The 24,696-nt window shown below is 38.2% G+C and overlaps 2 protein-coding genes across 4 annotated transcripts in view; both read left to right on the top strand.

Annotated features, from left to right (window-relative positions):
* NR2C1 (nuclear receptor subfamily 2, group C, member 1) overlaps positions 1 to 18,022 on the top strand; it is a 31,785-nt gene extending 13,763 nt beyond the window's left edge. For 2 of the 3 annotated variants that reach the window (XM_010008025.1, XM_010008024.1), the window contains 10 exons: positions 554 to 733; positions 1,775 to 1,922; positions 2,024 to 2,114; positions 3,404 to 3,588; positions 8,721 to 8,883; positions 10,958 to 11,079; positions 13,507 to 13,646; positions 15,783 to 15,920; positions 16,846 to 16,951; positions 17,469 to 18,020. In XM_010008025.1, coding sequence (XP_010006327.1) covers positions 554 to 733; positions 1,775 to 1,922; positions 2,024 to 2,114; positions 3,404 to 3,588; positions 8,721 to 8,883; positions 10,958 to 11,079; positions 13,507 to 13,646; positions 15,783 to 15,920; positions 16,846 to 16,951; positions 17,469 to 17,643 — 1,448 coding nt within the window. In that variant the 3' untranslated portion in view covers positions 17,644 to 18,020. Of the gene's footprint in view, positions 1 to 553; positions 734 to 1,774; positions 1,923 to 2,023; positions 2,115 to 3,403; positions 3,589 to 8,720; positions 8,884 to 10,957; positions 11,080 to 13,506; positions 13,647 to 15,782; positions 15,921 to 16,845; positions 16,952 to 17,468 lie in introns of all 3 variants that reach the window. The other variant, XM_010008026.1, reaches the window with a different exon arrangement.
* A 6,586-nt stretch (positions 18,023 to 24,608) lies between these two features.
* The window catches only part of NDUFA12 (NADH dehydrogenase (ubiquinone) 1 alpha subcomplex, 12), a 15,666-nt gene continuing 15,578 nt past the window's right edge, over positions 24,609 to 24,696 (top strand). Inside the window, exon 1 of the mRNA XM_010008023.1 lies at positions 24,609 to 24,694. Coding sequence (XP_010006325.1) covers positions 24,609 to 24,694 — 86 coding nt within the window. The remainder of the gene's footprint in view (positions 24,695 to 24,696) is intronic.

Genomic DNA, 24,696 nt, shown 5'->3' with positions numbered 1-24,696 from the left:
AGTGAAGTTTGTGTGATGGACCTCCAGTCATATAAAAAATATAAAAAATCTTTTGGGAAGCAATAGAGTGTATAAAGATGGGGGCCCAGAGGAAGAAGTAGTTAGTGTTAGGGTATCTTCATGAGAAGTAGTAGGATGTGGAGAAAAGTGCCTAGAAAATAAAGCCAATTAAAGATTACCCACCGCAGCAAAGTTTAGCATAAAAGCTATAGTTCCTAGAGCTCTAAATACGTGTCAGATTTCACCCATCTCCAAGGAAATTTCTGTCAAACTTAAGGCAAAGATCTGGTTAATCTGTTGCAATTGGCAAGATGACTGGCTCCCCAGTGGAGGGCTGGAGTATTCATTGAGAGGCTGGAGATCCCAGGACCTATTCCTTCTGTCCCCAGCTCTGGGTTTTCTAGTACTGGTAGTGAATCTGGGGAGAGCCGAGCAGCTACAGGTTCTGGGGAACCTCCTTTCTGAGTAAAACAGCAAATACTTAGTTTTCATAAATGCAAAATAATTTTACGGTGTAAATTTAATGTCACGATTGATGTTCTTCTGCAACTAGGGCGTCACTATGGAGCAGTAACTTGTGAGGGATGCAAAGGATTCTTTAAAAGGAGTATACGGAAGAATTTAGTGTATTCGTGCCGAGGAACAAAAGACTGTGTCATTAACAAACACCACCGGAATCGCTGCCAGTACTGCAGGCTGCAGAGATGCATTGCCTTTGGGATGAAACAAGACTGTAAGTCTCAAGAAGTGGAAGTTGTTCTAGCTGGCAGCTGTGTTGAAGTTTGTGCTAAGGAAAAGAAAAAGCTTTTTATTAATACAAATTAGTACCAAAATGGATTTTTCTATGTGTGAAAAAAGCTACTTTGATCTTTCTACCTTGTCACTTTCCACAACTGACTTTGCTGGCAATTGCTCTTCACTCTTGGGAAAGCAAGGCAGAGATCCATGGTGATCCAGAGTTCCATTCTTACCCATTCCCACAGATTTCAAGCTTCTTTTTAGATTTCCATAGATTAGATGTAATATTGCAACATCACAGCAGTGTCAGAATAGTAAACACAGAAAATCAAGCAATAGATTAAGCCCTGATGCTGCCACTCTGTTGCTATACTCACAGTATTTGTTTTGTTCACTTCTCTCTATAATCCAGCTGTATTTTACTGTCTCTTTTGAACCATTTTGAATATTCCCCTCCTTAGCAGCCTTGCTTCTGTCAGCAGAAGCCAGGAACATTTTTCCAGCACAGAAGAAATGAGTTCAGAAAGAGAGGAAGAGCCAGGAGAGGTGAAAGTGGATCTTTACCCTTCACCCCTGTACTGTCTGTGCTAAGTTCTGAACTTGGGAAGCTTCTTTAAGTGCATAAAGTTGTGTGAGTTCATCCCAGATCCATGAACCATGGAAAAGGGTACAAATCCCTTATGAGTTAACTGGAAGTATGGGATAGTGAAGTTGAGAGGAGAATATAAAGCCTCCACTTAACTATCCTACTTAGAAGTAAGGTATAGGAGTATTCCTAAATTAGTTGTAACTTGAAAAATTGTCTCTGTATGTTTGGTCTCAGACTTTTGACTGCTACGTCATTTCATTAAGAACAAATTATATTGGTGTGTTGTTTTTTACCCAAGTTTTTAGCTTATTGGTTATAGGATTATTATTTTTTTTAAGTTATTTTCAGAATCGTTATTAAAATTGTGGATTAAATAAAGGGGGAGGGGGGAAGGATAATTTCTTAGTCTGTAATTTGGAATGTCTGAATTGCATATTGTTTCACTAGCTGTGCAGTGTGAGAGGAAACCTATTGAAGTGTCAAGAGAAAAGTCTTCAAACTGTGCAGCTTCTACAGAAAAGATCTATATTCGGAAAGATCTTCGTAGTCCATTAGCTGCAACTCCAACTTTTGTAACAGACAACGAAACAGCAAGGTATGTAAATTCTACTCAAAAGCAGCTATCTCTGTTTCCTGAAGCAGGAAAAATCAATTTTAAAATTAATGCAAATTAAAATGTGAGCTTTTTTGTGTCAGATCAACAGGTCTGCTGGAATCGGGAATGTTTGTTAATATTCATCAGTCTGCAATAAAAAGTGAGCCCACTGTACTGATGACTCCAGATAAGGTATATGATGATATAACTGATATCTTAAGTAGAGTTGATTGCTGTAACTGTGTATAGGGGAGGGAAGAGTGTTCTGTTTTGTTGTGCTTCTGTTTTAAAACACTCCGTTACAACACTAGACAGTGTTACAAATGCCTTCTCTTCACAAGAAAGGTTTTAGCCTTGCATAGTAAAAATGCTAATAGCTCTATAAAGTACATCCCTTCATATGTGTTTTTAGAGAGCTTTAAGGACTGCATTGTTTTTCTTTGCATTGAGCAACCCCGACACTTGGATTTTTCGTTTGTACCAGCACAGTGAGGTGTTTGCAAAACGTCACATGGCATTATCACAGTGCATTTCATACATACTGTTCTGTTTTTCCCCCAATTTGGTACTTTTTTTGCAAAGCTAGTAAGAGCTGTCTCCGCAACAGTCTTATTTCTCAGCTAGTTTTCTGTTGTTTCCCCTTTGTTACTTGCTGATCCACTGAAGCCATGTGATAACTTCCCTCTGCATGCACAGCAGAAACCTTGTCTATTTTTCTAGCTGATATTAAATTACCTCATACTGTTTTCATGCATTTTGCCTCACTTGCTCTGTCTGCAAAGGGCCACATCAAGGGTTGTTTATTCTATTTCACTTTTCTGGCTCTATCTGTAGAGTATGACAATGCAAGTTAAATGACAGGTAGCATCCTGGTGTTAGCAGCCGCACGCTTGTCTGTAATCATGCACTTTCCTTATTATTTTTTTTGGTGAAGCATGGTGGGAAACACATTTTACTTCCCCTCTGAATAGCTGGTCGCTACTGAGTCACTTTGTTTCCTTGCAGTTAAAAAAAAAGACATAAGATCTAAAAATGCAGCAGCACAATTTTTTTCTGCTTTCTTTTTAAGGTGACTTTTTATCCATTCCTTTCCAAACATTCTCCTACCCTGTTACTACTGCCTCATTTACGTGAGGAAGGAAGGAAAATGCTAAAAATATAATCTAGTGCAGTCTTACACTCCTGGTGACTGACTAGTGAGTGGAGATGATAAATTCTCCTTCTGCATTTGCCTACCATCTTGTAGCATTATTAAAGAAATTGATAGCTATTACTTGTGAAAGTACTGTCTTAAGTATTGCATATTTTAGAAGCAGTGCAGTATTTGATTGCTGCATTATGATTACCCATTTACTCAAAACAATAATTTTCTTGCAGGTCTATTCACACTCAATTCTTCATTTATGTAAAAGTTAGGTTATTAAACTGCCAAGTTAACTGCTGCCAATATGAGAAAATTAAAACCTCTACTTTTCCTTCAGGTTGAAGCATGTCAGGGAGATTTAAGTACACTGGCAAATGTGGTGACTTCACTAGCAAATCTCAGTAAATGCAAAGACATGTCCCAAAGCAGTACAGAGCTATCTATGATTGAGAGTTTAAGTAATGGAGACGCATCATTATCTGAACTCCAGCAAGAAGAACAAGCTAGTAGTGATGTTACAAGGTAAGGTGTGTTACACTTGGATATACAGGTAATTTAACAGCCTGAGGTCACATAGAAGATAAATCTAAGTGTCTTCCAAGTGGAATCATGAGGAAATTCCATTTGAGAAATACTTCCAGTTGTTTATATTTTAAATGAGTTCTAGTGTAAATCTCACAGCTGTTTTATTACCTTTCGATTGTACTTAACGTGTATTAAATCTTGCACTGTAGTTTAAGTACTTCAGGAAGATACTTAGGTATCTTCCTAAAAAAACCTGTTTCTTAAGAGATCTCACCTGTGCAAGTAATTTAATGCCTGTGACTATGAATTGCCTTAAAAGCTTGAAAAGCATTTTCTTTTGTCTGGATTTGAGCCAGGACAGAAAAAATTTTCTTTTTCGTAGTTTTACTTTTCAGCTGAGTCTTGGAAGTAACTGTACTTTCTGAAATTATCAGCATGTTTTTCAGTCAGTGTCTGCTTCTAGGAGTGATAAGGCTCAATGTTTACAGTTCTTGCTGAAGAATGGTATGCAGAACCAAGGCCACTGCTTGGGTCTGCTGAACTTCTTATGTTCCAAAAAGGGAGTAAAAAGGGATCCCACCTGTGACCCTCCTACAGGGAGGAGCAGACCAGACACATGATCCAAAATTGACCAAACAATATATTTCATCCTATACACGTCATACTCAGTATAAATCTGAGGGATCATGAGGGTCAAGCTCTCTTCGTCCATGGCCCGTGTTGTGGGAGGACTCCGTCTGTTCTTCTGCCTTTGATCCCGATCTATGTTTTCCTGAATCTGTGCATTCCTGAATTCAGTCTCCATCTGCAGCTGAGTCCAGGAGTCCAATCATCCAGGACTTTTCCAGGACCTGCCCTGAGGCCTCTGTGGTGGTGATGTGAGCACTACTGGGGAGGAGCGTGATACTGGTTTTGTATATATTTGTATATATTTCAATATTTTTGTTTTCGCAATTATTTTTATTAGAACTGTGCAGTTTAGTTTCCAACCCCTAAGTCTCTCTTCCTTATTCTCTTTCATTGAAGCTATGTAGTTTAGTTTTTAACCCATAAGTCTCTCTCCCTTATTCTCCTTTCCCTTTCTGGGAAGGGAGAGGGGTTAATAGAGAGCATTATTTCTTTAATTGCCAGCCCAGTGTTAAACCTTGTCAGATTTATTGGCACACAACATGGGGCTCAAGCTAAGGAGCTGACTAATTGCCTGAATATTTTGAAGTCCAGCTTTGGTAGAAGGAGATCCAGATGGCTCAGTTGAGAGTGTTTCAGATTTTTTTCTTTTGAGAGTTCTGAAGGGGTGGAAATTAATGGACATACATGTGGCTGTGGACAAATAACAAAATGTGACTGTGGGAAATCTTTGTCAACTTCTTAAAACATACCTTTACTGAAATGTGGTATAGGTTTGTTTTGTTAATGCTGCCCTACTTATTGTAGGCAGGGCTTGTGGGGTGTATGTGTTTACTTGTTGCCTTTTTCTTGTGGTGTATGAATTATTGGTGCTGGTTGAGAGTTATTGCTGAGTTGATCCGATTTACCTTTTGATATTTTGTGAAGTGTTACATGGTATGAGCCTGTGGTGCCACATAGCAAACTGTATTGACTATTACGTGTTCAGTTCTACCTTGGGAAATTATACCTCTTCTGTCTAGTTGATTTCACCAGATTTTAATCAAAATAGCATTGTTCTATTAGGGATTTTTATGATGTTTTTTTTCTGAATTTTATTAATACTTTTAATGTATTGTGGAGGTGTAAGACAACCATCTCAAATCCTAGTGTGGGCAGTGCCTCTCCTAGCAGGACTGTGGCCACTCATAAAGCAGGGGGCGCTGCTCAGAAAGCAGGCACTGCCACTACCCCTGCAGCAGGCACTGCTGCTCTTCCGTTTCAGGAAGCCAGCACTGCTCCTACTGCTGCAGCTATTGCAGACACTCTCATTCAGTCCATGCCAGTACTAGTTGACCCTGTGACTAGGAGGCAAATGAAGAAAAGAAGTCAATTCCCAGTCCTTATCCCTGCATAAAATATCCAAGAGATTTATTCAAGGAGGATCAAAGTCAGAGATCAAATCCTACTGGCAAGGGTGAGAAACATGGTCCTTCTTGAGGAGATAATGTACAGAGTCCTTTTCAAGTAGATAATGAAATGAGTCCTTCTGAAGCAGATCGGGGAGCAGGTCCTTCTCAGTCAGAATCATCTGAGGAGGAAGAATTGGAACCAGGACATGTTTCTACACAGGACTCACAGAATTTTCACTGTCATTATAGACATATTCACTGAATATCCTGCAAACTTGTTTCTTGCACTGATTTTAACTGAGCTATTTTGGCAAGCATGTTTGTAGGATACTCCATATACTATGTACTCAGTTATTCCCTCAGTCACAATAATGCTCTTCCTTGGTTGTCATCTCATGCAAGCTTCTGACAGTTGTCACAGCAATCTTCATTTACACACCATCTACATTGTACGTGCTGTTTTGTAAATGTGTATATGGAGTAAATCCACCAAGGAGACAAAGACTGGTGTATAGTGAAGTAGTTTGTACTGAGTGAAATGCATTATTTCTATAGGCTGTACTGCTTTGTAGAATTACAAGCAGGCTGCCTTTGCTCTGTTCCTTCCTTCATATGCTGTTTAGGAAGTCAGTGTGATTCCAAGTGCTGGTTTGGGCATTTGCTGTGTCCTAAGTAAAGTATATAAGAATATGCTACATAAACAGTGTTGTTGTACATGCAGGTAATCTTTATTCAGTACTTGCTGTTCAAAAAGATTTGGTAATGAGGTTTCCTGATGATCTTTCATTTCTTTATTTCCTAGTGCTTCTGGCACAGATGCTTGCTTTTCCCAGCTCCAGTGTTTCTGTTCAGTTTTTAAAATCTGACTATGACAAGGCACCAAGTTACTCCAGCCAGAGAGCTCAGTGGATCTCTGACTCAGTGTAATGTATTAGGATACTTGATAAATTTCCAGTGCGGAGGTTCAAATTAAATATTCCTGTGAAAGGAAAGTTTAATTTCCTTGCCAGGCCTTAACGCTGGCTTGATCTAACAGATGCAGATATTTACTGAAGAAGATTAATTTAAAGGGTTTCAAGAAGTCAGTTTAATACATCCGTCTTTTTCATGTATTCTATTATATTGCAATGCTTGCAGCTGCAGTACTTAAATTTTCACTTTTGCTTAAAAATTGTACTGCACACCTTTTGCTGCTAGCATTCCTCTGCTTTTATATTGTAATGTTATGTGCCTTGTCCTCTAATGACTTTGTTATCTGTGTTAATTTTTTACAGTTTGCCAGCAGTCCTAAGTATCTGTTAGAGACTGGGCCCAACAAAAAGAGAGCCAGAGTTGTTTCTAGCAAAGGATATCGATACCATGTATTTTAGTATTGATTATACCTTTTTCCCTCACTTTTTAGGCTATGTTTTCATAGCTTCCAGGCCAGCTTTGTTCTAGATCCTTTTTTTCCTTGTTTTGCCTTGCAGTCATTGCTGATGCTGGCACTTCATGTATGAAAAGGACCCACAGTGACTTCTGCTGGTTTGCTGCTGCCAGTTTATAAGATAAGAGGGAGAAGATTTTTTTGGAAACAAACATTCAAGAATAATTTGGAAACAAAGGATCACGAGCAGACATGCTTAGCAAGTGTACCTGCCAATCCTAATTAAGCAGGGCTCTTCAGCCTATACTAGAATAAGTAAGGAATGTGGCAAATGCCTATGACATTAACCTTTTGGGGATAGATTTCTGTCCCTATTACATGAAGAGCCTTGCCTTTTTTTCCTTACGAAGCAGCTGCCACTGAGCTGCTGGCTTTGCCTGTTCTACCCAAGACTGCCAAGAGTGAGACATCTTAAATTCAGATCTCCTAGCAGGAGTCAAATAATGTAACTTCTAGAACTTACCCGTGTGTTCCCTTTATACCTACTTCCCATATACCTGAGACGGGAAACATCCCAGGTGTATCTGTGTAGTCCACTCACATCTGTTGAGTCCAGTTGTGCATGCCCCAGTCACCCTCATGTGTACACATCAAGGTGTGCAGGCCAATATAGGACCAAAACCCAGGTTATTTACCATCTCAAGCCTGAGGCAGTGTCAGTTTACAACCTGTTTGGTTGTAAATGGTTATGTCAAATGTAGTAAACATTGTATGTTAATGAATTTAGATAGCTAGAGAGTGTGGGAGAAGACAAGGTGGCAGAAATCTACTCCAGACTTTGCCATTAATTCAATTATTTTAGATTCTATAGTAATAAACATGTCTATAAATTGAGAATCAGTTCTATGTACAAGCTGTTAATCAGCTTTTGTAAATTTTTCAGAACTCTATGTGTTCATGCAATTTTGTACACAAATGATAGTGCTCTCAGAATATGTCATGTCTGTAGACAGTGATCAAATCTGTGTATTTTTGATTGAAGGTGTGTCAGTTTTGTTCTCAGGTGTATTCATGCCCAGAAAAACAATGGATCTGTTATCAAGCAGCAAAATACTGAATAATACATCTGTGTTCTTCCTGGTATCTCACCCATAATATTTCTGCAGGTGACTTGGTCTTCACAGCAATCACTGCCCCACATCAGAGGATACTAAGGATGGCATTGAAAGGATGAGAGTGCTTTCTCTTACATATTTTGAAACAGTAATTTCTAATCAAGTTGAAAAATCTAACCACAACTTATTACATAAAAAAAAGAAAGCTTGTTCCATTTGTGCTTCATAGCAGCAAAAGTCTGAAAAATGTACACATGCATTCAATTGCTTTAACAGCAGTTTGGTGATCATGTGCTCAAAATGCTCATGCCAGCACTCTCAGTAAACATCACTAAAGAGAACTTGAAAGGCAAACTGTGATTCAGCAGCACAATCAGTATGTCAAAACTGTGAATTTGTTGGCGACTAGTGTGAACAGAATCTGCTGCTAGTTTTTGTTTCAGAGTCACTGTAAGTTGGAGTTTTCAGGGATTTTGCCTGGTGGAATGGCAGCAAAAGCATGCTGCTGACTTTCTGTTTTCTGATTCTTTGCAACAGACATCTGGATATGGGTTTCAGACATGTGCAGGTTCCTCCTAAATTGAAACTGTCTCTAAAATTTTATTTTGTTTGTTTGTTGTGATCTTCCAGGGCCTTTGATACTCTTGCAAAAGCATTAAATCCAGGAGAGAGTGCAGCGTGCCAGGACTCTGACAGTATGGAAGCCAGTGTACAGCTCATTGGTGGAGAGACCAGCATGAATATCGTTGAAATAGAGGGGCCACTGCTCAGTGATGCACATGTAGCATTCAGGGTACTTCATACTTTCTTTACTGTTGACTGTTTATAACCATTTTAAAATCAAATAATGATCTGATTAAATCTTCTTTTGAACTTCTTAGAAGAGGAACTATTTGTTCAGGTATTGGCATTTGTTTCTGATGACTGCACTACTTTTGCTCACAGGTTAACCACTTGTTTGGGAAAATGTACAGCTGTCTTCAGTGGTTTAGCTGCATGGTTTATAGCTTCTTACCTTAAAAACACTAGGTAGTCCATGCAAAAGGGTTTAAAAGACAAGAGACACACAAAGCAGAGTGAACATCCACAGTGACACTTGTCAACAGGTGGATCTAATGCAGTCTGCAGCTGGGTTTTTAGACTCTTAAGTGTATTTGTTAGTTTCTCCTTTGTGTTTATACCCTATTTTAGAATGGTATTAATTGACTTTAATCATTATGGAGAAATACTATTTCTTTTGTAGTGAACCATCTATTTGCTGGCTTTATTTCTCATTTTAGAAGCCTGTAAAAAGTCTTGAATCAACTTTTTTCATCTTTTTATTCAGGGACAAATCAAAAAGTTTGCTCATCTGAAAACTTCTTCAATACCAGGCCTTTTGTTAAACTTTGCCCTTCTGTGCTGATTGTAGCTGGGGTGGAGTTAATTTATTTCATAGTAGCTGGTATGGGACTATGTTTTGGATTTGTGCTGTAAACAGTGTTAAAACGGAGATGTTTTAGTTACTGCTGAGCAGAGTTAAGGCCTTTTTCTGCTCCTCCCACCACCCTTCTAGTGAGTAGGCTGGGAGTGCACAAGAAGCTGGGAGGGGACACAGCTGGGAGAGCTGACCCCAGCTGACCAAAGGGTATTCCATAGCATGTGATATCTTGCTCAGCAACAACACTAGAGAGGAGGTTGGCAGGGGGGCTGGTGCTCAGGACTGGCTGCTCATCGGTCGGTTTGTAGTGACCAGTTGTTTTCATTGGTATCACTTGTCTTTCCTGGGTTTTCTTTCTTCCCTCTTTGTTACTTTTTAAATTGTTTTAATTATATTCCTTTTAATAATATTGATAACGATTATTATGATGATTATGATTGTTATTATTCAGTTAGTAAGCTATGCATGAGTTTTCTCACTTTCACCCTGCCAGTCCTCTCCCCTATCCCTCTGGGAGAGCAGTGAGTGCGCAGCTCTGTGGGGCTTGGTTGCCAGCTGGGGTTAAACCACTACACCCTCTCATCAGCACCTGTTTTGATCACTGAAATGAACAGCTCTCTGATGCCAATGTCAGGGTTTGTTTGTTATTATTTGTGTTAGCCAAAGCAATATATTAAGATGTATTAATTTCTGAAGATAAAACTATGACAGTGTATTCAGCAGTTTTAAGTCAAATCCCACTTTCTTCATATGTGCAGGTAATGCCACTGATGTTACTCAGGTACTTAGAGAAAGGTACAGCTGGTCCTTTCTGGTGTGTATTGTTTATATTTATAGGACTTGGGAGCAGCTGCATACTAGGTATTTTACTCGCCCATCAACATATTTTTTTATGTATTTTATTGTAAAATGTTAATTAAAAGTACAAAAAAATGTTTTGTGAAATAGAATTTACACATTCACACCCTCCCCAGGGATTATGGTAAATCTTCTAATTTTTCAAGCCACTTACTCCACTCCTCTGGGGGAAGCTTTAGAAAGTAATACCTCTAATTTTGTATTTTTTATGGATTTATCTATATATAAATGTAAGCTACTTTAGTCTAATTACAGTGATTCTTTTAAAACTTTGATTCTTTGAGAGTGTATCAAAAACTGAGTTTTATTTGAGATTTTCAGTCTTCAGGCAGGTGTTCCATATGAATATTTATCTAAGATAAAAATTCAAACTTTTTGCCTTTTTTGTTGCTTTGTGGTTATTAGAAGGTACAACAGTGTGGCTAATAATGAAAAAGGCAGTAATTCAACTTCAGATATGTAAAAATATCTTGTGTTTATTTTAAAAAGTTTTACTTTTTCACTTAAACTCTAAGACTGGTGGTTTTTTTTTTACTATGTTTTGTAATTAAAGAAGTAAAATAGCTTACTTTTTTGTTGTTGTTGCTAGCTCACCATGCCTTCTCCTATGCCTGAATACCTCAATGTTCACTATATCTGCGAGTCTGCCTCCAGGTTGCTTTTCTTGTCCATGCACTGGGCACGTTCCATTCCATCTTTCCAAGCTTTAGGGTAAGTGTTCAGTTACTCTCTTTACTCATGTTTTAAAATTGTTTATTTTCAGTGTCCTCATGGACATGTTACCATATAAATCTACTTCTTAAAACTGTTTTATAGTTCTTCATCAGGAAGGTGAATTTTCTGAATTAAAACTACTCCAAAGTTCAGTCCAATTCAGGTACTTCAGTTGGGTTTTGAAGGAGAAGGGAGTAGATTTATAATGACCAAATGCCTGCACACTGCTACTTCTTTAATACGTTGTTAGTAAATGGGACTTCCTATCATTTTTTAATAGCTCCATCCTGAACCTAAAGTGCTTATCAGGCAAACACAAAAAAGAAAGTCCTCCCTGGATCCGCAACTATTGTTATCTTTGTAGGTGAATCAGTAGTAATAGTTTTGCCTTTAATAACCCATAGGAAGATAATGGTTCACTAGATTCAGCAAGCATTCAGGATGAAGTAGTTTAATTTCAGGGGATTTTCAAAAAATAGAATGTAATGCTTATTATTCTTTTTACACTTTGTATAAAATCCTGCTTTTCCAGCAGAATTCAGTGTCTCACTTTTGCTTAAGCTAAAAGTAGAGCATTGCCAATCATGAGAAAAGATCTGAAAACAGCATTGGGAAATGTGATTTCTGTTATTTTCAGAAGTAATTTTATGAAGACACATCAAACAAAGATAGTGGATCAGCTCTGACACAAATGGAGTATAAATCATGTTTGCCCTCATCTACAGTGTTTTTCTTTAATTCAGTATCAAAATAGTATATGATTGTGACAGCAAAGAGATCAAAAGCAGGATGATCTGCAGTTATAATTTGTGTTGACTCACATGTTTAATTAAGCCAAATGATTCTATATTGTTTAAGGAAAAATACTATATTGTCTGTAATTGAAACCTGTGTTTTGGAGGAGAAAGTAAAATTCTCGAAAGTTAAGCAATAGAAAGGTTAAAAAAAAACAGGTAAATATGATGTTTTAATTTAGTAGAAGTTGCTGCCCTGCAGAATTTCAAAATACATAGAAAATTTGCATAGTATACATTATATCATTATACAGTTTTTAAAGGTTTTCGCAACAAAGGTGCACTGCAAATTAGTGGTACAAAAACACATGGGAATTGCTTTTGAAAAATAAAATGTTGTGCAGAAGACCTGTCTCTCCAAGATGTAACAAGAAATGCCTATAGAAAATCTGCATATTTTTTGACTGTGTAACTTCCCAATATATTTTTCTGTTTGAATAAAAAACTGGAGGAGTAGGCTGTCTTAAGTGTTAGCCTTAGTTAGAAGAGTGACTCATTTCACTTTTTAAAATGAAGATAAATTCCTGGTACTAGTAATGGAGAGGTGTTAACAAGCCAAAACAAACCCATAGTAATGGTTTTGTAAGGAAGACAGATAATTGTATCCAGGTGGTTGCCTCTTCAGGCAATATTTTCCTTAGTCTCAGCAAGTTACTTGGCTTTGGCATACTGATTTAGTCAATGATATCAAGTAATTGCTTAGTTCTCCTTCCTGTAGGAGGATCTTTGTAGGCAAGAGAGATTCCTACTGAAACAATCACCAAGCTGGTTAGAGCCTCTTAGTTTTTTGAGGCTGCTTAAGTTGGATCAATCATAAAATTGCTCTAGGTGATAGGTTTCTCCACACACATACCAGCTGAGTAGCTAGTACCTCCTGTTTTCACTGTTCTTGGTATAGTCCCTTTAACAGGAGATGAATGGGGATGTGACAAATATGTGTAGAAGCTGCATGTGCAGTATCATGTCTACTGTAACAAGAACTGGATCATATTAAAAATTACTACCCTAGCACTCTATAATCCAGTACAGGACAAGTCTACATTAATCTGTCATTTGGCATATTAGTATTACAGTAAAGCATAAGAAATGCTCTTGAAACTTCCACCAATACTCTTGGAAAAATCCATTCCCATGTATTTTTGTAGTCAAAATCCTAGCTTTAATATGCTTTTCTTCTTTGATAGGTCTTGTGCTGCTTTTAACTTTCCATCATTTATGTGTACTGGCTAAAACTGCAAAACATGGTACCTGAATTTGGCTCCTCACTGGTAGGATTCCATTTTAGGGTACTGAGCTCTTGTTAAGCTCTATGAGTTAGAAATGCTTGGCAATATTGAAAGTTAGGTTGCTAATATGGAAGTACCTGAATATGGATTGATACCTATAATTTTAAGCTTCAGCATTTGAAAAAAAACATTGACTGCACATGAAACCTGATTTAGGGACTAATTCTTGCAGCAAACAAACAGGTATTTTAATCCCAGCATGTAAATAAAAATACTTTTGATGCAGGGCTTCATTTTGGTAGTGGTTGCAATGGTGGAATGTTCTATGAAGCATTTTTCAAATTAAAAAAAAATGAATGCAAATGACTGGTTTTATTAAGTGAAACTGTTGTGTTTTTTAATAGACAGGATAACAGCATATCTTTAGTAAAAGCCTGCTGGAATGAACTTTTTACGCTCGGTCTTGCACAATGTTCACAAGTTATGAATGTGGCAACTATATTAACTGCGTTTGTTAATCACCTTCATGGCAGTTTACAGCAAGGTAAGGTGCATACTGTGTGCATTCCCAGACTGGGGGAATTACTTCATGTTTTTTAAGTTTTGAGCTGTGCAAAAGTTTTAAAATTATCATTCATTGCTTATGAAAATTTACTGGTTTTAGGCTTTAGTGGTTAGTATGAAAACGAAACATATCAGAAAACACAGTTCACATGATGGATTTTTTTTTAGCAATTTTGCAAAAGCTAGTACTTTCTTCCCCCAAAATGAAAATCAAAAAGTAAAATTACCCATCTTTCTAATATAGGTTAGCATCTACTTTTTTAATTGTGTATCTGTGTAATGTCTAATGGTGTTCTGCTGATCTGTTAATATGTCAGCGCAAATGAGGAATATTTCAGGCAGCATCAGTGTTAAGAGCACAAGTAGTGTACTGTGAATGTAATTTCTCTGTCTAAAGGGTATAAAATCATGAATGACCCACCTGTCCTTGCTGTTCATAGCTGTGAAACAAAGCAGCCAAATGCCAACTTGGTGATGATAGACTTCATTTGCATAACTTGGCTTGTTTGACTTCTGTGGACTAGTTTTAGAATTCGTGCAAGTCTTCAACAGATCTTCACTGAAGTAGACTTTGTTTCTTACTAATCCTATGTCCAGCATCTTTTGCATATTTCTTGTTAAATGAAAGAGGTGTCAGTTGGCTCCTCTTTCATTTACTCTGCACTGAAGGAAATATCCTGAGTGGTAGGGGGAGTCTTTTAACTAATCTTCTTTGTGTGCTTGTGAACGCTGACAAGGTTGTCAGCACTAAAGGCTAACCCATCAAAAACAGTTGTCTTTATCAGTCCATAGTTCTTAATACACTTTTAATAAGGTCGATACATATTGAAAAATTTGAGCATTTTCAGCTTTAACTAGATTTAGGGTTATTTGCTGTTCTGCAGATGAAAATCCACTGTTGGTAATGCTATGCAAAAGCAGATTGATAAGCTGAAATCAAACAGCCCTCAATGCTATAGATTTTTCCTCTCCTTTCCTGATGAAGGAAGAATTGAAACCTTCTCAGAAATAATTATTTTAAGTTTAAAAAATATCTACAAGATCCTCCTATAAATAACAGTAGTTTGTATTCCATGTAAACATCAGAAAAACCTTCTTTACTGTGGGGATGACAGAGCACTGGAACAGGCTGCCCAGAGAGGCTGTGGAGTCTCCTTCGCTGGAGACATTCAAAACCCACCTGGACAAGTTCCTGTGTGATGTGCTCTGGGTGACCCTGCTCTGGCAGGGCAGTTGGACTGGATGATCTTTCAAGGTCCCTTCCAACCCCTAAGATTCTGTGATTCTGAGATTGGATTAGCTAAAGATACTGACAAATGAAACTGTTAATGTCTTTAGGAGGAATACAAATGGAATTTGGGAACTCACTTTGCTCTATACAATTTTTAAGCATGCTCACCAAAAAGGGTACTGTAGTAATAATCCATTCTTTTATCTTTACTAAAAATGTATATTTCTGCCACTGAATTTGGGAATTTGGTTTGAATGCACAAATAAGAAATTTATATCCCGTGTCTTATGGTTGTATAGTATGCATGCTGCAGCATTTCCAAGAGATGACAACTTTGTGGGGCCCCGGGACACTAGTTTGATGGACTGTAGAGGGAACAGGATTTTTGGGCTGCTTGGCTATTGCTGACTCAACTGCATTCCCCTAGATGCAAATCAGGAAAGGTGATTAGTGCACCTTCTTCAGCAGTGGCATGGTCTTTGACTAAAATAACCCATGAACCTGTATACTAACCTACATCATGGCACCTGACTCTTAGATGTAGAGCCTAGATAGGCTGTAGCAGTGTATTCTTTACTCATAAGTAGTCTTTCCCTTCCTTCTTCCCTTCCTTCTCAAGCTTTTGGCTGCCTCTAGTTATTAGAAGTTTTAGTGGCAGGGAGTTGTTGTACCTACTTGTACAATGTAAGGGGAAAAAAAATACTGTTATAGCCTATAATTGTTTGTCTCAAGATTATTCAGACCTGTTATATGAGTTTACACATGGCAGAAATTTCCCACTGTTTGAGTCTAATACAAATCACTGTTTAAAAAATCCAGTGTGACTGCATCTTTTCTGTGTTGACTGGGGGGCCTTATATTTTCTGGTTTTGTGTGTTGACTTAGATAAGCTGCCAACAGACAGAGGAAAATTAGTAATGGAACATATCTTCAAATTGCAAGAGTTCTGTAACAGCATGGTTAAGCTTTGCCTAGATGGATATGAATATGCATATTTGAAAGCGATCGTCCTCTTCAGTCCTGGTATGTAAATACTGCAAATGTAAAAGTCAGTCTGTGCTGGTTTTCTATGTCCTTCTGCCTGTTTCATTATATGCACTTCCTGTCACCTGTAGAATTACTTTCTGTATTGTTGAGCAATCTGGGAAGGTGTGTAATGAGGACTGTAGGAAGAGGAAAGTTAATATTTCAATGTAAATAGTTGAATGCTGCTTTGGAGACTTAAGTTTCATTCTTGTCTGCCATGGATTTTTTATTTTTTTTACTTTTTGTTTTATAGCTTTTAATTCTGTGCCTCCTTTTTGGAGGAAGATAACTACATGAAGACAGAGGAATAATAAAAATTACAGACCGTGTGAAGTGTTCAGAATTGCCAGATAATTACTTCCAAATGCCTGTGCCTCCTTTCTGGGGTGTATTTTCTGAGGACCTGCAGGCTAATTTTCAGAAGTGTTGCTATTGCACATCCAGCTGAGATGTTTGAAAATTCTGCATCAAATGGTTGAAAAAGTATGATATGCTGTTTTTAGAAAACAAATGGTTCATAGCCTTTTATTCTGCTTTTTTGACTGATTTTCATTTTATCCTTAATTTCCCACCCAAATGCTGTTTGCACAGACAATATTCCAATAAATGTCAGTGTGTTGAAACATTGCTGTTCTACTACTATACAGAAATGGATCTGCATCATCAAGATTGATGTCAGCATTGCTAACATTGCATTTATTTGAACTCTTTGAAATGTCTTATTGTATTTATTAAAAAAGCCTAAGTAAAACATAAACAGAGGAAAAGAAAGAAAAGGAGGTACAGCAGTGCCCTTCACTAAACCTGTGAAGTTGCCACAGCTACCAAATAATGACTTCAGTTTGCCTTTAGATAATTTGTATGGATTTTTAGTGCGTCTTGCATAGAACAAGTATAACAATGTAGAGTGGGGTTTTTTCAGATCATCCAGGTCTAGAAAATGTGGTACAGATTGAGAAATTTCAAGAAAAGGCTTACATGGAGTTCCAAGACTATGTAACAAAAGCGTATCCGGATGATACTTACAGGTCTGTAAAACTTACATGTTTACTTGATTGCTTCTCTTTTCAGAGTGTTGGTGATATTGATTTGTACAGTATTTCTTGTAACAAATATGTATATTTTCTTCTTACCTCCTTAACGGTAAGAAATTACCTCTAGGGCACTTCAGATACTACATACGTACTCATACGTATTGTTAGTAATGTATCTATTCATTAGTTTCCACAGTGAAATATTGGAAATAAAATAAGTATTTTTTGTGTCTTCATTTTGAATTGCATCTACTTAGAATATTTCCTCATTTAGTCCAAGTACAAACATGTGATTGGCATATTCACACTTTTTTTACTGTTGAAGATGTGAAAGAACATAAATAAATGTAATACTCCACTAATAGAAGTATTTTAAGTCTTTAATGAACTAGATATATTTTGACCAGTATTGTCCCATGGTAATTTTTCCTCTTCTCTTGGTGATACCGTGATTGTGAACAACACCAAAATCTGACCATGAGTAACATTCTTTCCCAAACTTACTTTCCAGACTGTCTAGACTGCTTCTCCGGTTGCCTGCTCTTCGGCTGATGAGTGCTGCCATCACTGAAGAGCTGTTCTTTGCAGGACTGATTGGAAATGTTCAGATTGACAGCATCATCCCATACATTCTGCGAATGGAGACAGCGGACTACAACTCTCAGATAATTGGCCATGCCTTATAAAAGTAGCAGCCAAAGATTCTGTACCATGGCAGTCATGGTGATGTAAATGCCTACCCTGTCTCAAAGAGATGGCAATAAGCCTTCCGTGCACCTTTCCAAAGAAGGGTAGTATTCCTCCTTTCCAGTACACTTGGGAAATGTGGTGGAGTGTATTAAGGAATATAGGATCGCTTCCTATTTTTCTTCTGATCTTCAAGGACTTGTAAATTAACTTGATATCTGAAGAAAGTCAAGAATTGTCCATCCTATTTTTGTAGATAGATGAACTTGGAATATTTGTTTATGAAGTCCAGGCTTGTGAAGAAACTGAAGAAGCTTTGAACTAAGGTATCTCAGCTTAGTTTGATGTTTTAGACAAATAAATTAACTTTCCTCTCTGTGTTGTGTTTTCAGTGTTTTGCTGCTAGTTCTTTCTCACTGATCAAATAGAAAATACATTATCAAATATCCTGAAAAGGCCAGCATTTCCTTGGAAACAAGACCTTTATAACCAAACTTATTTTTTTCTGGTTTTGAAGAGAAATTTGTTTCTTGTTGAATGAAACCTTGGACACCATTACAAGTGCAGGGAAAATAGAGGAACTTCACATTTTAAAATATTCTGATGATATGTTGATGCAGCTATTTAAAAAGTGAAGCAGCAAAGGGTCAGTACTGACTGTTTTGTGGATTCAAAGGAATACTGTGCTGTAGTATTGCATCTTGGTAGACATCAGCTGTTTCATACTATGAAAAGCTAACAGAAGTGTATGCTGCAGGTATTCAAAGACAGCATCCTCCTGTGTCTTCTGGTGTTGGAAGCCAAAGCTTTTTCACACTGCACCTCTCTCTTTCATACTCAGTGCACAACTGTGAAGGCATTATAGATGTCTCTTAATTTGATGTCTTTTTTAATTGTTGTTAGCCTTTGGCTATGTATTTTTCAACCAGTCTCATGATTATTTTCTAAATTTGAGTTTGTTGAATCCAGTGCCCCTCCCTGTGGGATCACGGTCACTGTTGCTTTTGCTTTCCGGACTAGAAACAGGTCCAGATACTTCATCTGTGTTGCCTGAGTCATACTGCATTTAAGGTAGGGTTTGCATTTAAGGTTGGGTTTGCATTTAAGGTTGGGTTTGCATTTAAGGTTGGGTTTTGAGGTGTGTGCTTCACTGACAAGTAACGACACACAGTTGCTTCTTGCTGCCTTTTGCAACAGAAAATTGCACATCTGTAGCACGTTTAATACCCCTTGCTTAAAATAACAGAAGTATCCTAGTAAAAGTGATCTACCTCTGGCAGTAGCCTTTACGGTTATTGAAGTTTTGGATCAAGTTCTGTTTATCATGAACTTTTCTCTGGCAACACTGGGTGAGGAAGAGCCTCACCCAAACAAGAAATACATGGTAGCACCAGAAAGTGCTTAGCCAAAAGATCAGCCTAAATGGGGACCGTTGCCCACTTTGCACTAGCAGCTCTAAGGCCACCTCTAACTTCTGACTTCTGTAGTTTATCTCAGCACTTGAGGATCTCAACCAGCCAAAAATAATCAGGTAAATGCCTCTGACACTGAATTTCTGTATTCTTTTCAATTCCACTGACCAAGCTGCTTGGATCTTCCTCAACCCAAGCTCCATAATCTGAGGCTGTACTACAGGATTGGTCATATCCAATACCATAGACCAGAGTACTCAGTGCTGAGGACCATAATGGGGTGGAACTATCAGTCCTGCTCTACTGAGGCACTTACTGACTTGCTGGAGAGGAATCTTGAATGTTGGAGCTGGCCATGGCAGCTGAGCTCTTTCCACGTTCCACCTTTTGAAGGGCACAGGATTTGAGCACTTCATCCATGTTCCTTGAAGAGCAGGATGAAGACTACTCTGCATCTCAGGAGGTATGCATCTCATCTGCAGGGTTTATGGAAATCTCGAAGAGTTGCTGCCAATATGCTGTGCTTGTTCTTTCTCCAGGGTTTAGAGGCCCATCTTGTCATTTGTAGGACCAAGTTGTAGATGGGAGGTACATAACTCTTCAGCTATCCTTAGAAATTCCAAGCCTGTTTCCTAGCCTTGTGCTATTCCTAACCCACTTCTGGCCATAACAGGCATGGGAGATTTACATTTCTCTGTGTTAAACCTTTTAAGGAAGCTGACAGCATGTTACTCCAGAATGTTTTGAAGGTGGTTTCCCAGGTATTCCAATACTCTTGGAAGAGTTTTACCCCCATATTCTCCAGATTCTTGTAACCTAGATAATAAGATGGCAATAAAAACAGGTTGTCTGAAATGCAGTACGTTGTGTTAATCTTTCATATCCTTGCAGAAATCTTTTACTCCATAGCTTGAGCCTCAGGTGTGAAATGCAGTTCTTTCTTTGCAGCTGGCCCTAAGATTCATCTGATTCAGCTTCTCACATGGTATATTGTCCAGCTTCAGAATCAGCTGAGAAAATCCCAGTGTTTCCACAGACATAAATCTTTAGCAATTGAATCCTTCAGCTCATACATCTTTATTACAGAACAGCCCAAGTTCCAAGGAACCTTGAAAGATCATCCAGACCAACCTTTCATGGGAAAGGGAGCCTAGGTGAGATGATCTATCACCCTGTCCAATCACGTCTTGAAAACTCCAGTGACGGAGACTCTGCCATATCTCTGGGGACATTGTTGCAGTGATTCATTCTCAATGTAAAAATATTCTTATATTGAGACCTCCAAGACTTTTCAATTATAGACGCTGGCCTTGTGCCAACATCAGCTGCTTCGCTTAATATCCTCCAGTGGATTTCCTCTGGGCTCATGGATCTATGTGGGTTGAGCCCTTGCATCAGACCACTGACCAGTCCTTCCTCCACTACTGGGAGGTCAACATGTGTTGTCATAGCTATTTGGCAGGGCAAAGAAGATAACTGAGAACCTCTGCCTTGTCAGCATTATTAGTGAGTGGTTTCCCTGCCATGCTCAGCAATGAGCTTATGACTTCACTGGATGTGTGCTTACTGCTCACATAGCTAAAAAATCCCTTTTTCTTGTTCATGACATCTTGGTTAATTTCAGTTCTAGCTGAGCCTTCACCTTCCTGATGGCATCTCTGCATGCCCTAGCAAAGTTCTTGTAGCCCTTGAAGGGTTTTTAACCACCTTTCCATAGCCCGTATGTTTGGATCGGTTGGGTTTTTTTGCCTTTTTGTGTGTGTATATGAGTGTTTTTTTAATCAGAGCAGTGTTTTGGATGAGGAAGCCTCAGAACCTTGTTTTCTCTGGATTTCTGTTCTTGCTTCCTTGTTGTGCCCTAGTCTGAATACAAGCTATCCTACTTGAGTAATGTGGACTGCCACTACCACTGGCTGCTGGGTCAAGACTACTTTCTCAGGATGTGTCAACTCAAAAGCACAAGAACCTTGATCATGTTTCACATCAGGTTCTTTAAATTCAGTTGTCTGAAACATGTCCTTGCTGTTCTTTTTCATGCCTATCACCTCTGCTGGGCAGCTACAGATCCAAATTTTGATGGCTGACTTTTTCCCCTCTCACACCTTACTGTTCCCTTGTTGTTTACGGGCAAATCCATTGGACTTCACCTGGAATTCCTGCCAGATCACTGAATCAGGAAATTCACTGGTCCATGTTTTTCTTACTAAGTCCTGGATTTTCAGGTCTGAGATTGTCCTTCACATGTTGGGTGGCAGGAGAGTATTGTCTTATTTTCATGGGCCAGAGACCTTCAGGCTATCTTAAATCTAGTTCTCTTGGCCAGGTGAGAAATCATACAGGATAACCATATCCAAACTAGGTAATGGGCTGTATTACCTCTCTTGAAAACAGTATCAGTTGGGTCACCACTGGTAATCAGGATATAATCTAATAGTTCTCAGACTACATTTGAGGCTTTGCTCAGTAACATTTCTGTTTCATATCTTTGCAAACTGGGTAACTAGTTCAAGAAATCTTCAACCAAAAAACTGGTCTCTTCCAGCCACCTTTCTCTGAGAATATGGGCACAAATAATTGTCTGTGGTGTGGCCATCTATATGGATAAGCACATAAAGAAAAGTTGCTTATCCCAAAGAGATTCTACCTGCTTGTGTGTTGTCCATACATGTGATAACCATATACCCTTCTCCCTTGCTATGTGGCTGAACAAATTATAGAACTCTGTGCTTGACAAGAGGAAGGAAATGCTTGCAAGAGGAAACTCCATGCTTGCAAGCCAAGGAAAAGGGAGAGATATGAATACACACACACATGGTATTTTTATGATGTTGGATACCTCTGACATTTGGACATGTGTAGAGCAAATGTGCATACACACAATGCATTGTAAAGAGCTCTGGCTACTGGTAAGTAAACTTTTTTTTTTTTCTCAGAAGTGTTCTCACATTTTTTCATAATAATGAATTTTCATAAGCTTAGTATTTATTTAAAAGTAGGATGCAGCTGGTCTATGCTGCCTGACATATAATCTCTCATGTCTTCATGATGATCTAAAAGCTGGATCACATACCATAGGTTGTTGCTTCAGTGTTATTCACTTTGCTCATCAAGATTTTTCATTAATAATTTAAAAATAATTTCATTAATCCTTCTTACACTATAAATTCATGCCTTTGATAAAGAATGAGGCATAACTGGGTTTTCTCAGGAATGGGAACTTTAAAACTGGTAAATTAATACAGGGATTAACATCCTTTTTTCCTGATTTCTGGATGTTGACCATTGCAGTTTACTGAGAATAATACAACAGGTAATGGAAAGGCTAAACTGTGAAGTTCTGGTTTTGTTGTTTTGTTTTTTTAAGGGACTTGCTGCTCAGTTAAATGGAGCACATTAAGTTACCTTCAACTCAGGCCCTTAGTGTTTCTAACAGCTGTTTTTTATGAGGACATTATGTCGTGTTACCACCTGTGTGATTTATTGTCATTTTTAGTCTCGTAAATAAATGTTCTTTGCTGCGGAATGAAAGGCTGGCTGCTATTACTACTTTATTTCAGGCTGTTCAGTAACATTTTTGGTCAGCTAACAGAAACAGGAATATTGAAGCTCACTCTACTGCGGATATTAAAATACTACATTGTTTTCATTACCTCTTCCTTTCAGTTTTAATTTGTTTTTCTACTTTTTGACCTTCAGCAGTCTTGACGATTTCATACCCACTCAGGATTTAATCAAGCTGTGGCATTTACTAGCCAAAAAGTAAGAAGTCTCTTTGCCAATGAAATTACAAGTTTAGTTTCAACAGCTTTAAAATATTCAGTGTTCTGAGCAAAAAAAATTTAAATAAATCATTTCAATATAAATCATATGAAAGGAAAACAAGTTTTATACACTTTAGAATTCTGTCATTTAAAGATGGGAACAACGTTACACATAATAATCTTACTAGTCCAAACATTCTTCATTAATATATTTTGTACATATGTATGTGGGTTGAGGTTGCTTGCATCATACTTGTAAATCTTCTGGTGCAAATAATTGTTATATTTTCAGCTTTTTTCAAAAGTACATCCCTTGCAATACTTTCCATGGTTACGGAATTACCTGTCTGTACATTTATTCTCTGTGTGATCTTCAATGTCAGTGAAAGTCTGTTCATTCTGTTCAGCCTTTGTGATTTGCTAGTGCGTCCGTTTCAGTGTAAGCGTTACAATGTCAGTGCAGTTGTCTTGCTGTTGTGTGAAAAAAATAAATCACTGTAAATGTCTGCAAACCTGGCTGAGATAATAGATTCTATTTTGGCTGTATTTTTTAAAAATAAATGGTAACTTTCTATTATAGAAAACAATTGCAATAACCTATGACTTTGCTAGTGCTTTGGATGGACTGACTTACACACCTAAAAGAGTGTGGATCTTCCACACTTTTATTACACAGTGTAGTACTGTTGATTATATTCAGTCTCTGGATGTGTGATACCTGCAATATCTTGCTATTTGCTACTCTTTGTTGTTATTAACCCCTTGTGTCCATGCTCACTACTTTCTGGCCTATTAATTTGAAATTGTAATAATTTATTGTAAAATTTGATTTACCAGTGTTTTTATTTTTAAAACACTATATAGAAATATGTATTGTAATGAACCCTCATCATAGATCTTGATGTCATATAATACAATAATGTATATTTGGAAAATATTGATTAATTATGGATGAGTTTTAGGTTGAAAGTTAAGAGTATAGTTGAACTTTTTTTTTTCTTCCTCTTGAAAGGAATATAGACTTCAGATGTTAAGGTTTAATTATCTCAGTTTTAAATATTACTGGATAAATAATGAATTTATTAATGTTTAAAATAGTGAAATTATCACAAGTTTAGCTCTATTCCAGAATTGATTTCTCAATAATTGAAAAAGTGCATTTTTTTTTAGTCTTTGTTGTCTCTAACAGATGAATGTACATCATGCAGACGCCACAGATAACTCAGAACAGCATCTTAAATGAGAAACGAGCTGCTATTCTTTCCATGTTTAAACTCCGATTTTTTTTAAATCATGAAGTAAATTAGTTATCCACGGCTGGTTTTATTTTTCCCCATGGCATCTCTTTTTCCCTCTACTCAACAAACGTCTCATGAGAGCTCCTCTGTTTTTCTAGCAGGTCTTGTGTTAGCACAGGCTTGTGTGAGCAGCCCTGCTGACCCACCTGGGCTTCCTTTGCCCTCCTGCCCTCGCTCCGGTGTGCGGCAGCGAATGGGGAACAGTTTTCTCCTACATGAGTCTCCCTCGCACGCCAGGGTTGTGCATCTCGGCCTGATGGAAGGAACCAGGTGTGCCCTGAAGTCACCGCGCTGGAGGCGACAGCGACGCATTTGGGCCGGCGGAGTCTCGCTGTCTTCACGTATCAACATCTGGACACTTAAGGGTTTCGTGGCTGCTGATACGGGCTGAACTGACGCGTTTCCTGAATATGTTTTAGTCATTTGCTCAAACACGTCTCCAAGAGGCCTGTGCCTGTGAGGCGGGGCGAGGGGCGGGCAGGCCCGCCCCAAGATGGCGGAGTACGTGGCGGTGCTGCGGCGCGCGCTCAAGCACCTCGGCGGGCACGGCGGCGTCCGCGGCGCCCTGTGGCAGCTGCTCA

Source organism: Chaetura pelagica, unplaced genomic scaffold (genome assembly GCF_000747805.2).
Source record: "Chaetura pelagica isolate M959 unplaced genomic scaffold, ChaPel_1.0 scaffold50, whole genome shotgun sequence".
Taxonomy (NCBI): domain Eukaryota; kingdom Metazoa; phylum Chordata; class Aves; order Apodiformes; family Apodidae; genus Chaetura; species Chaetura pelagica.
Note: the sequence above shows the minus strand (reverse complement) of the source record. Positions and strands in the feature narration are given on the sequence as shown.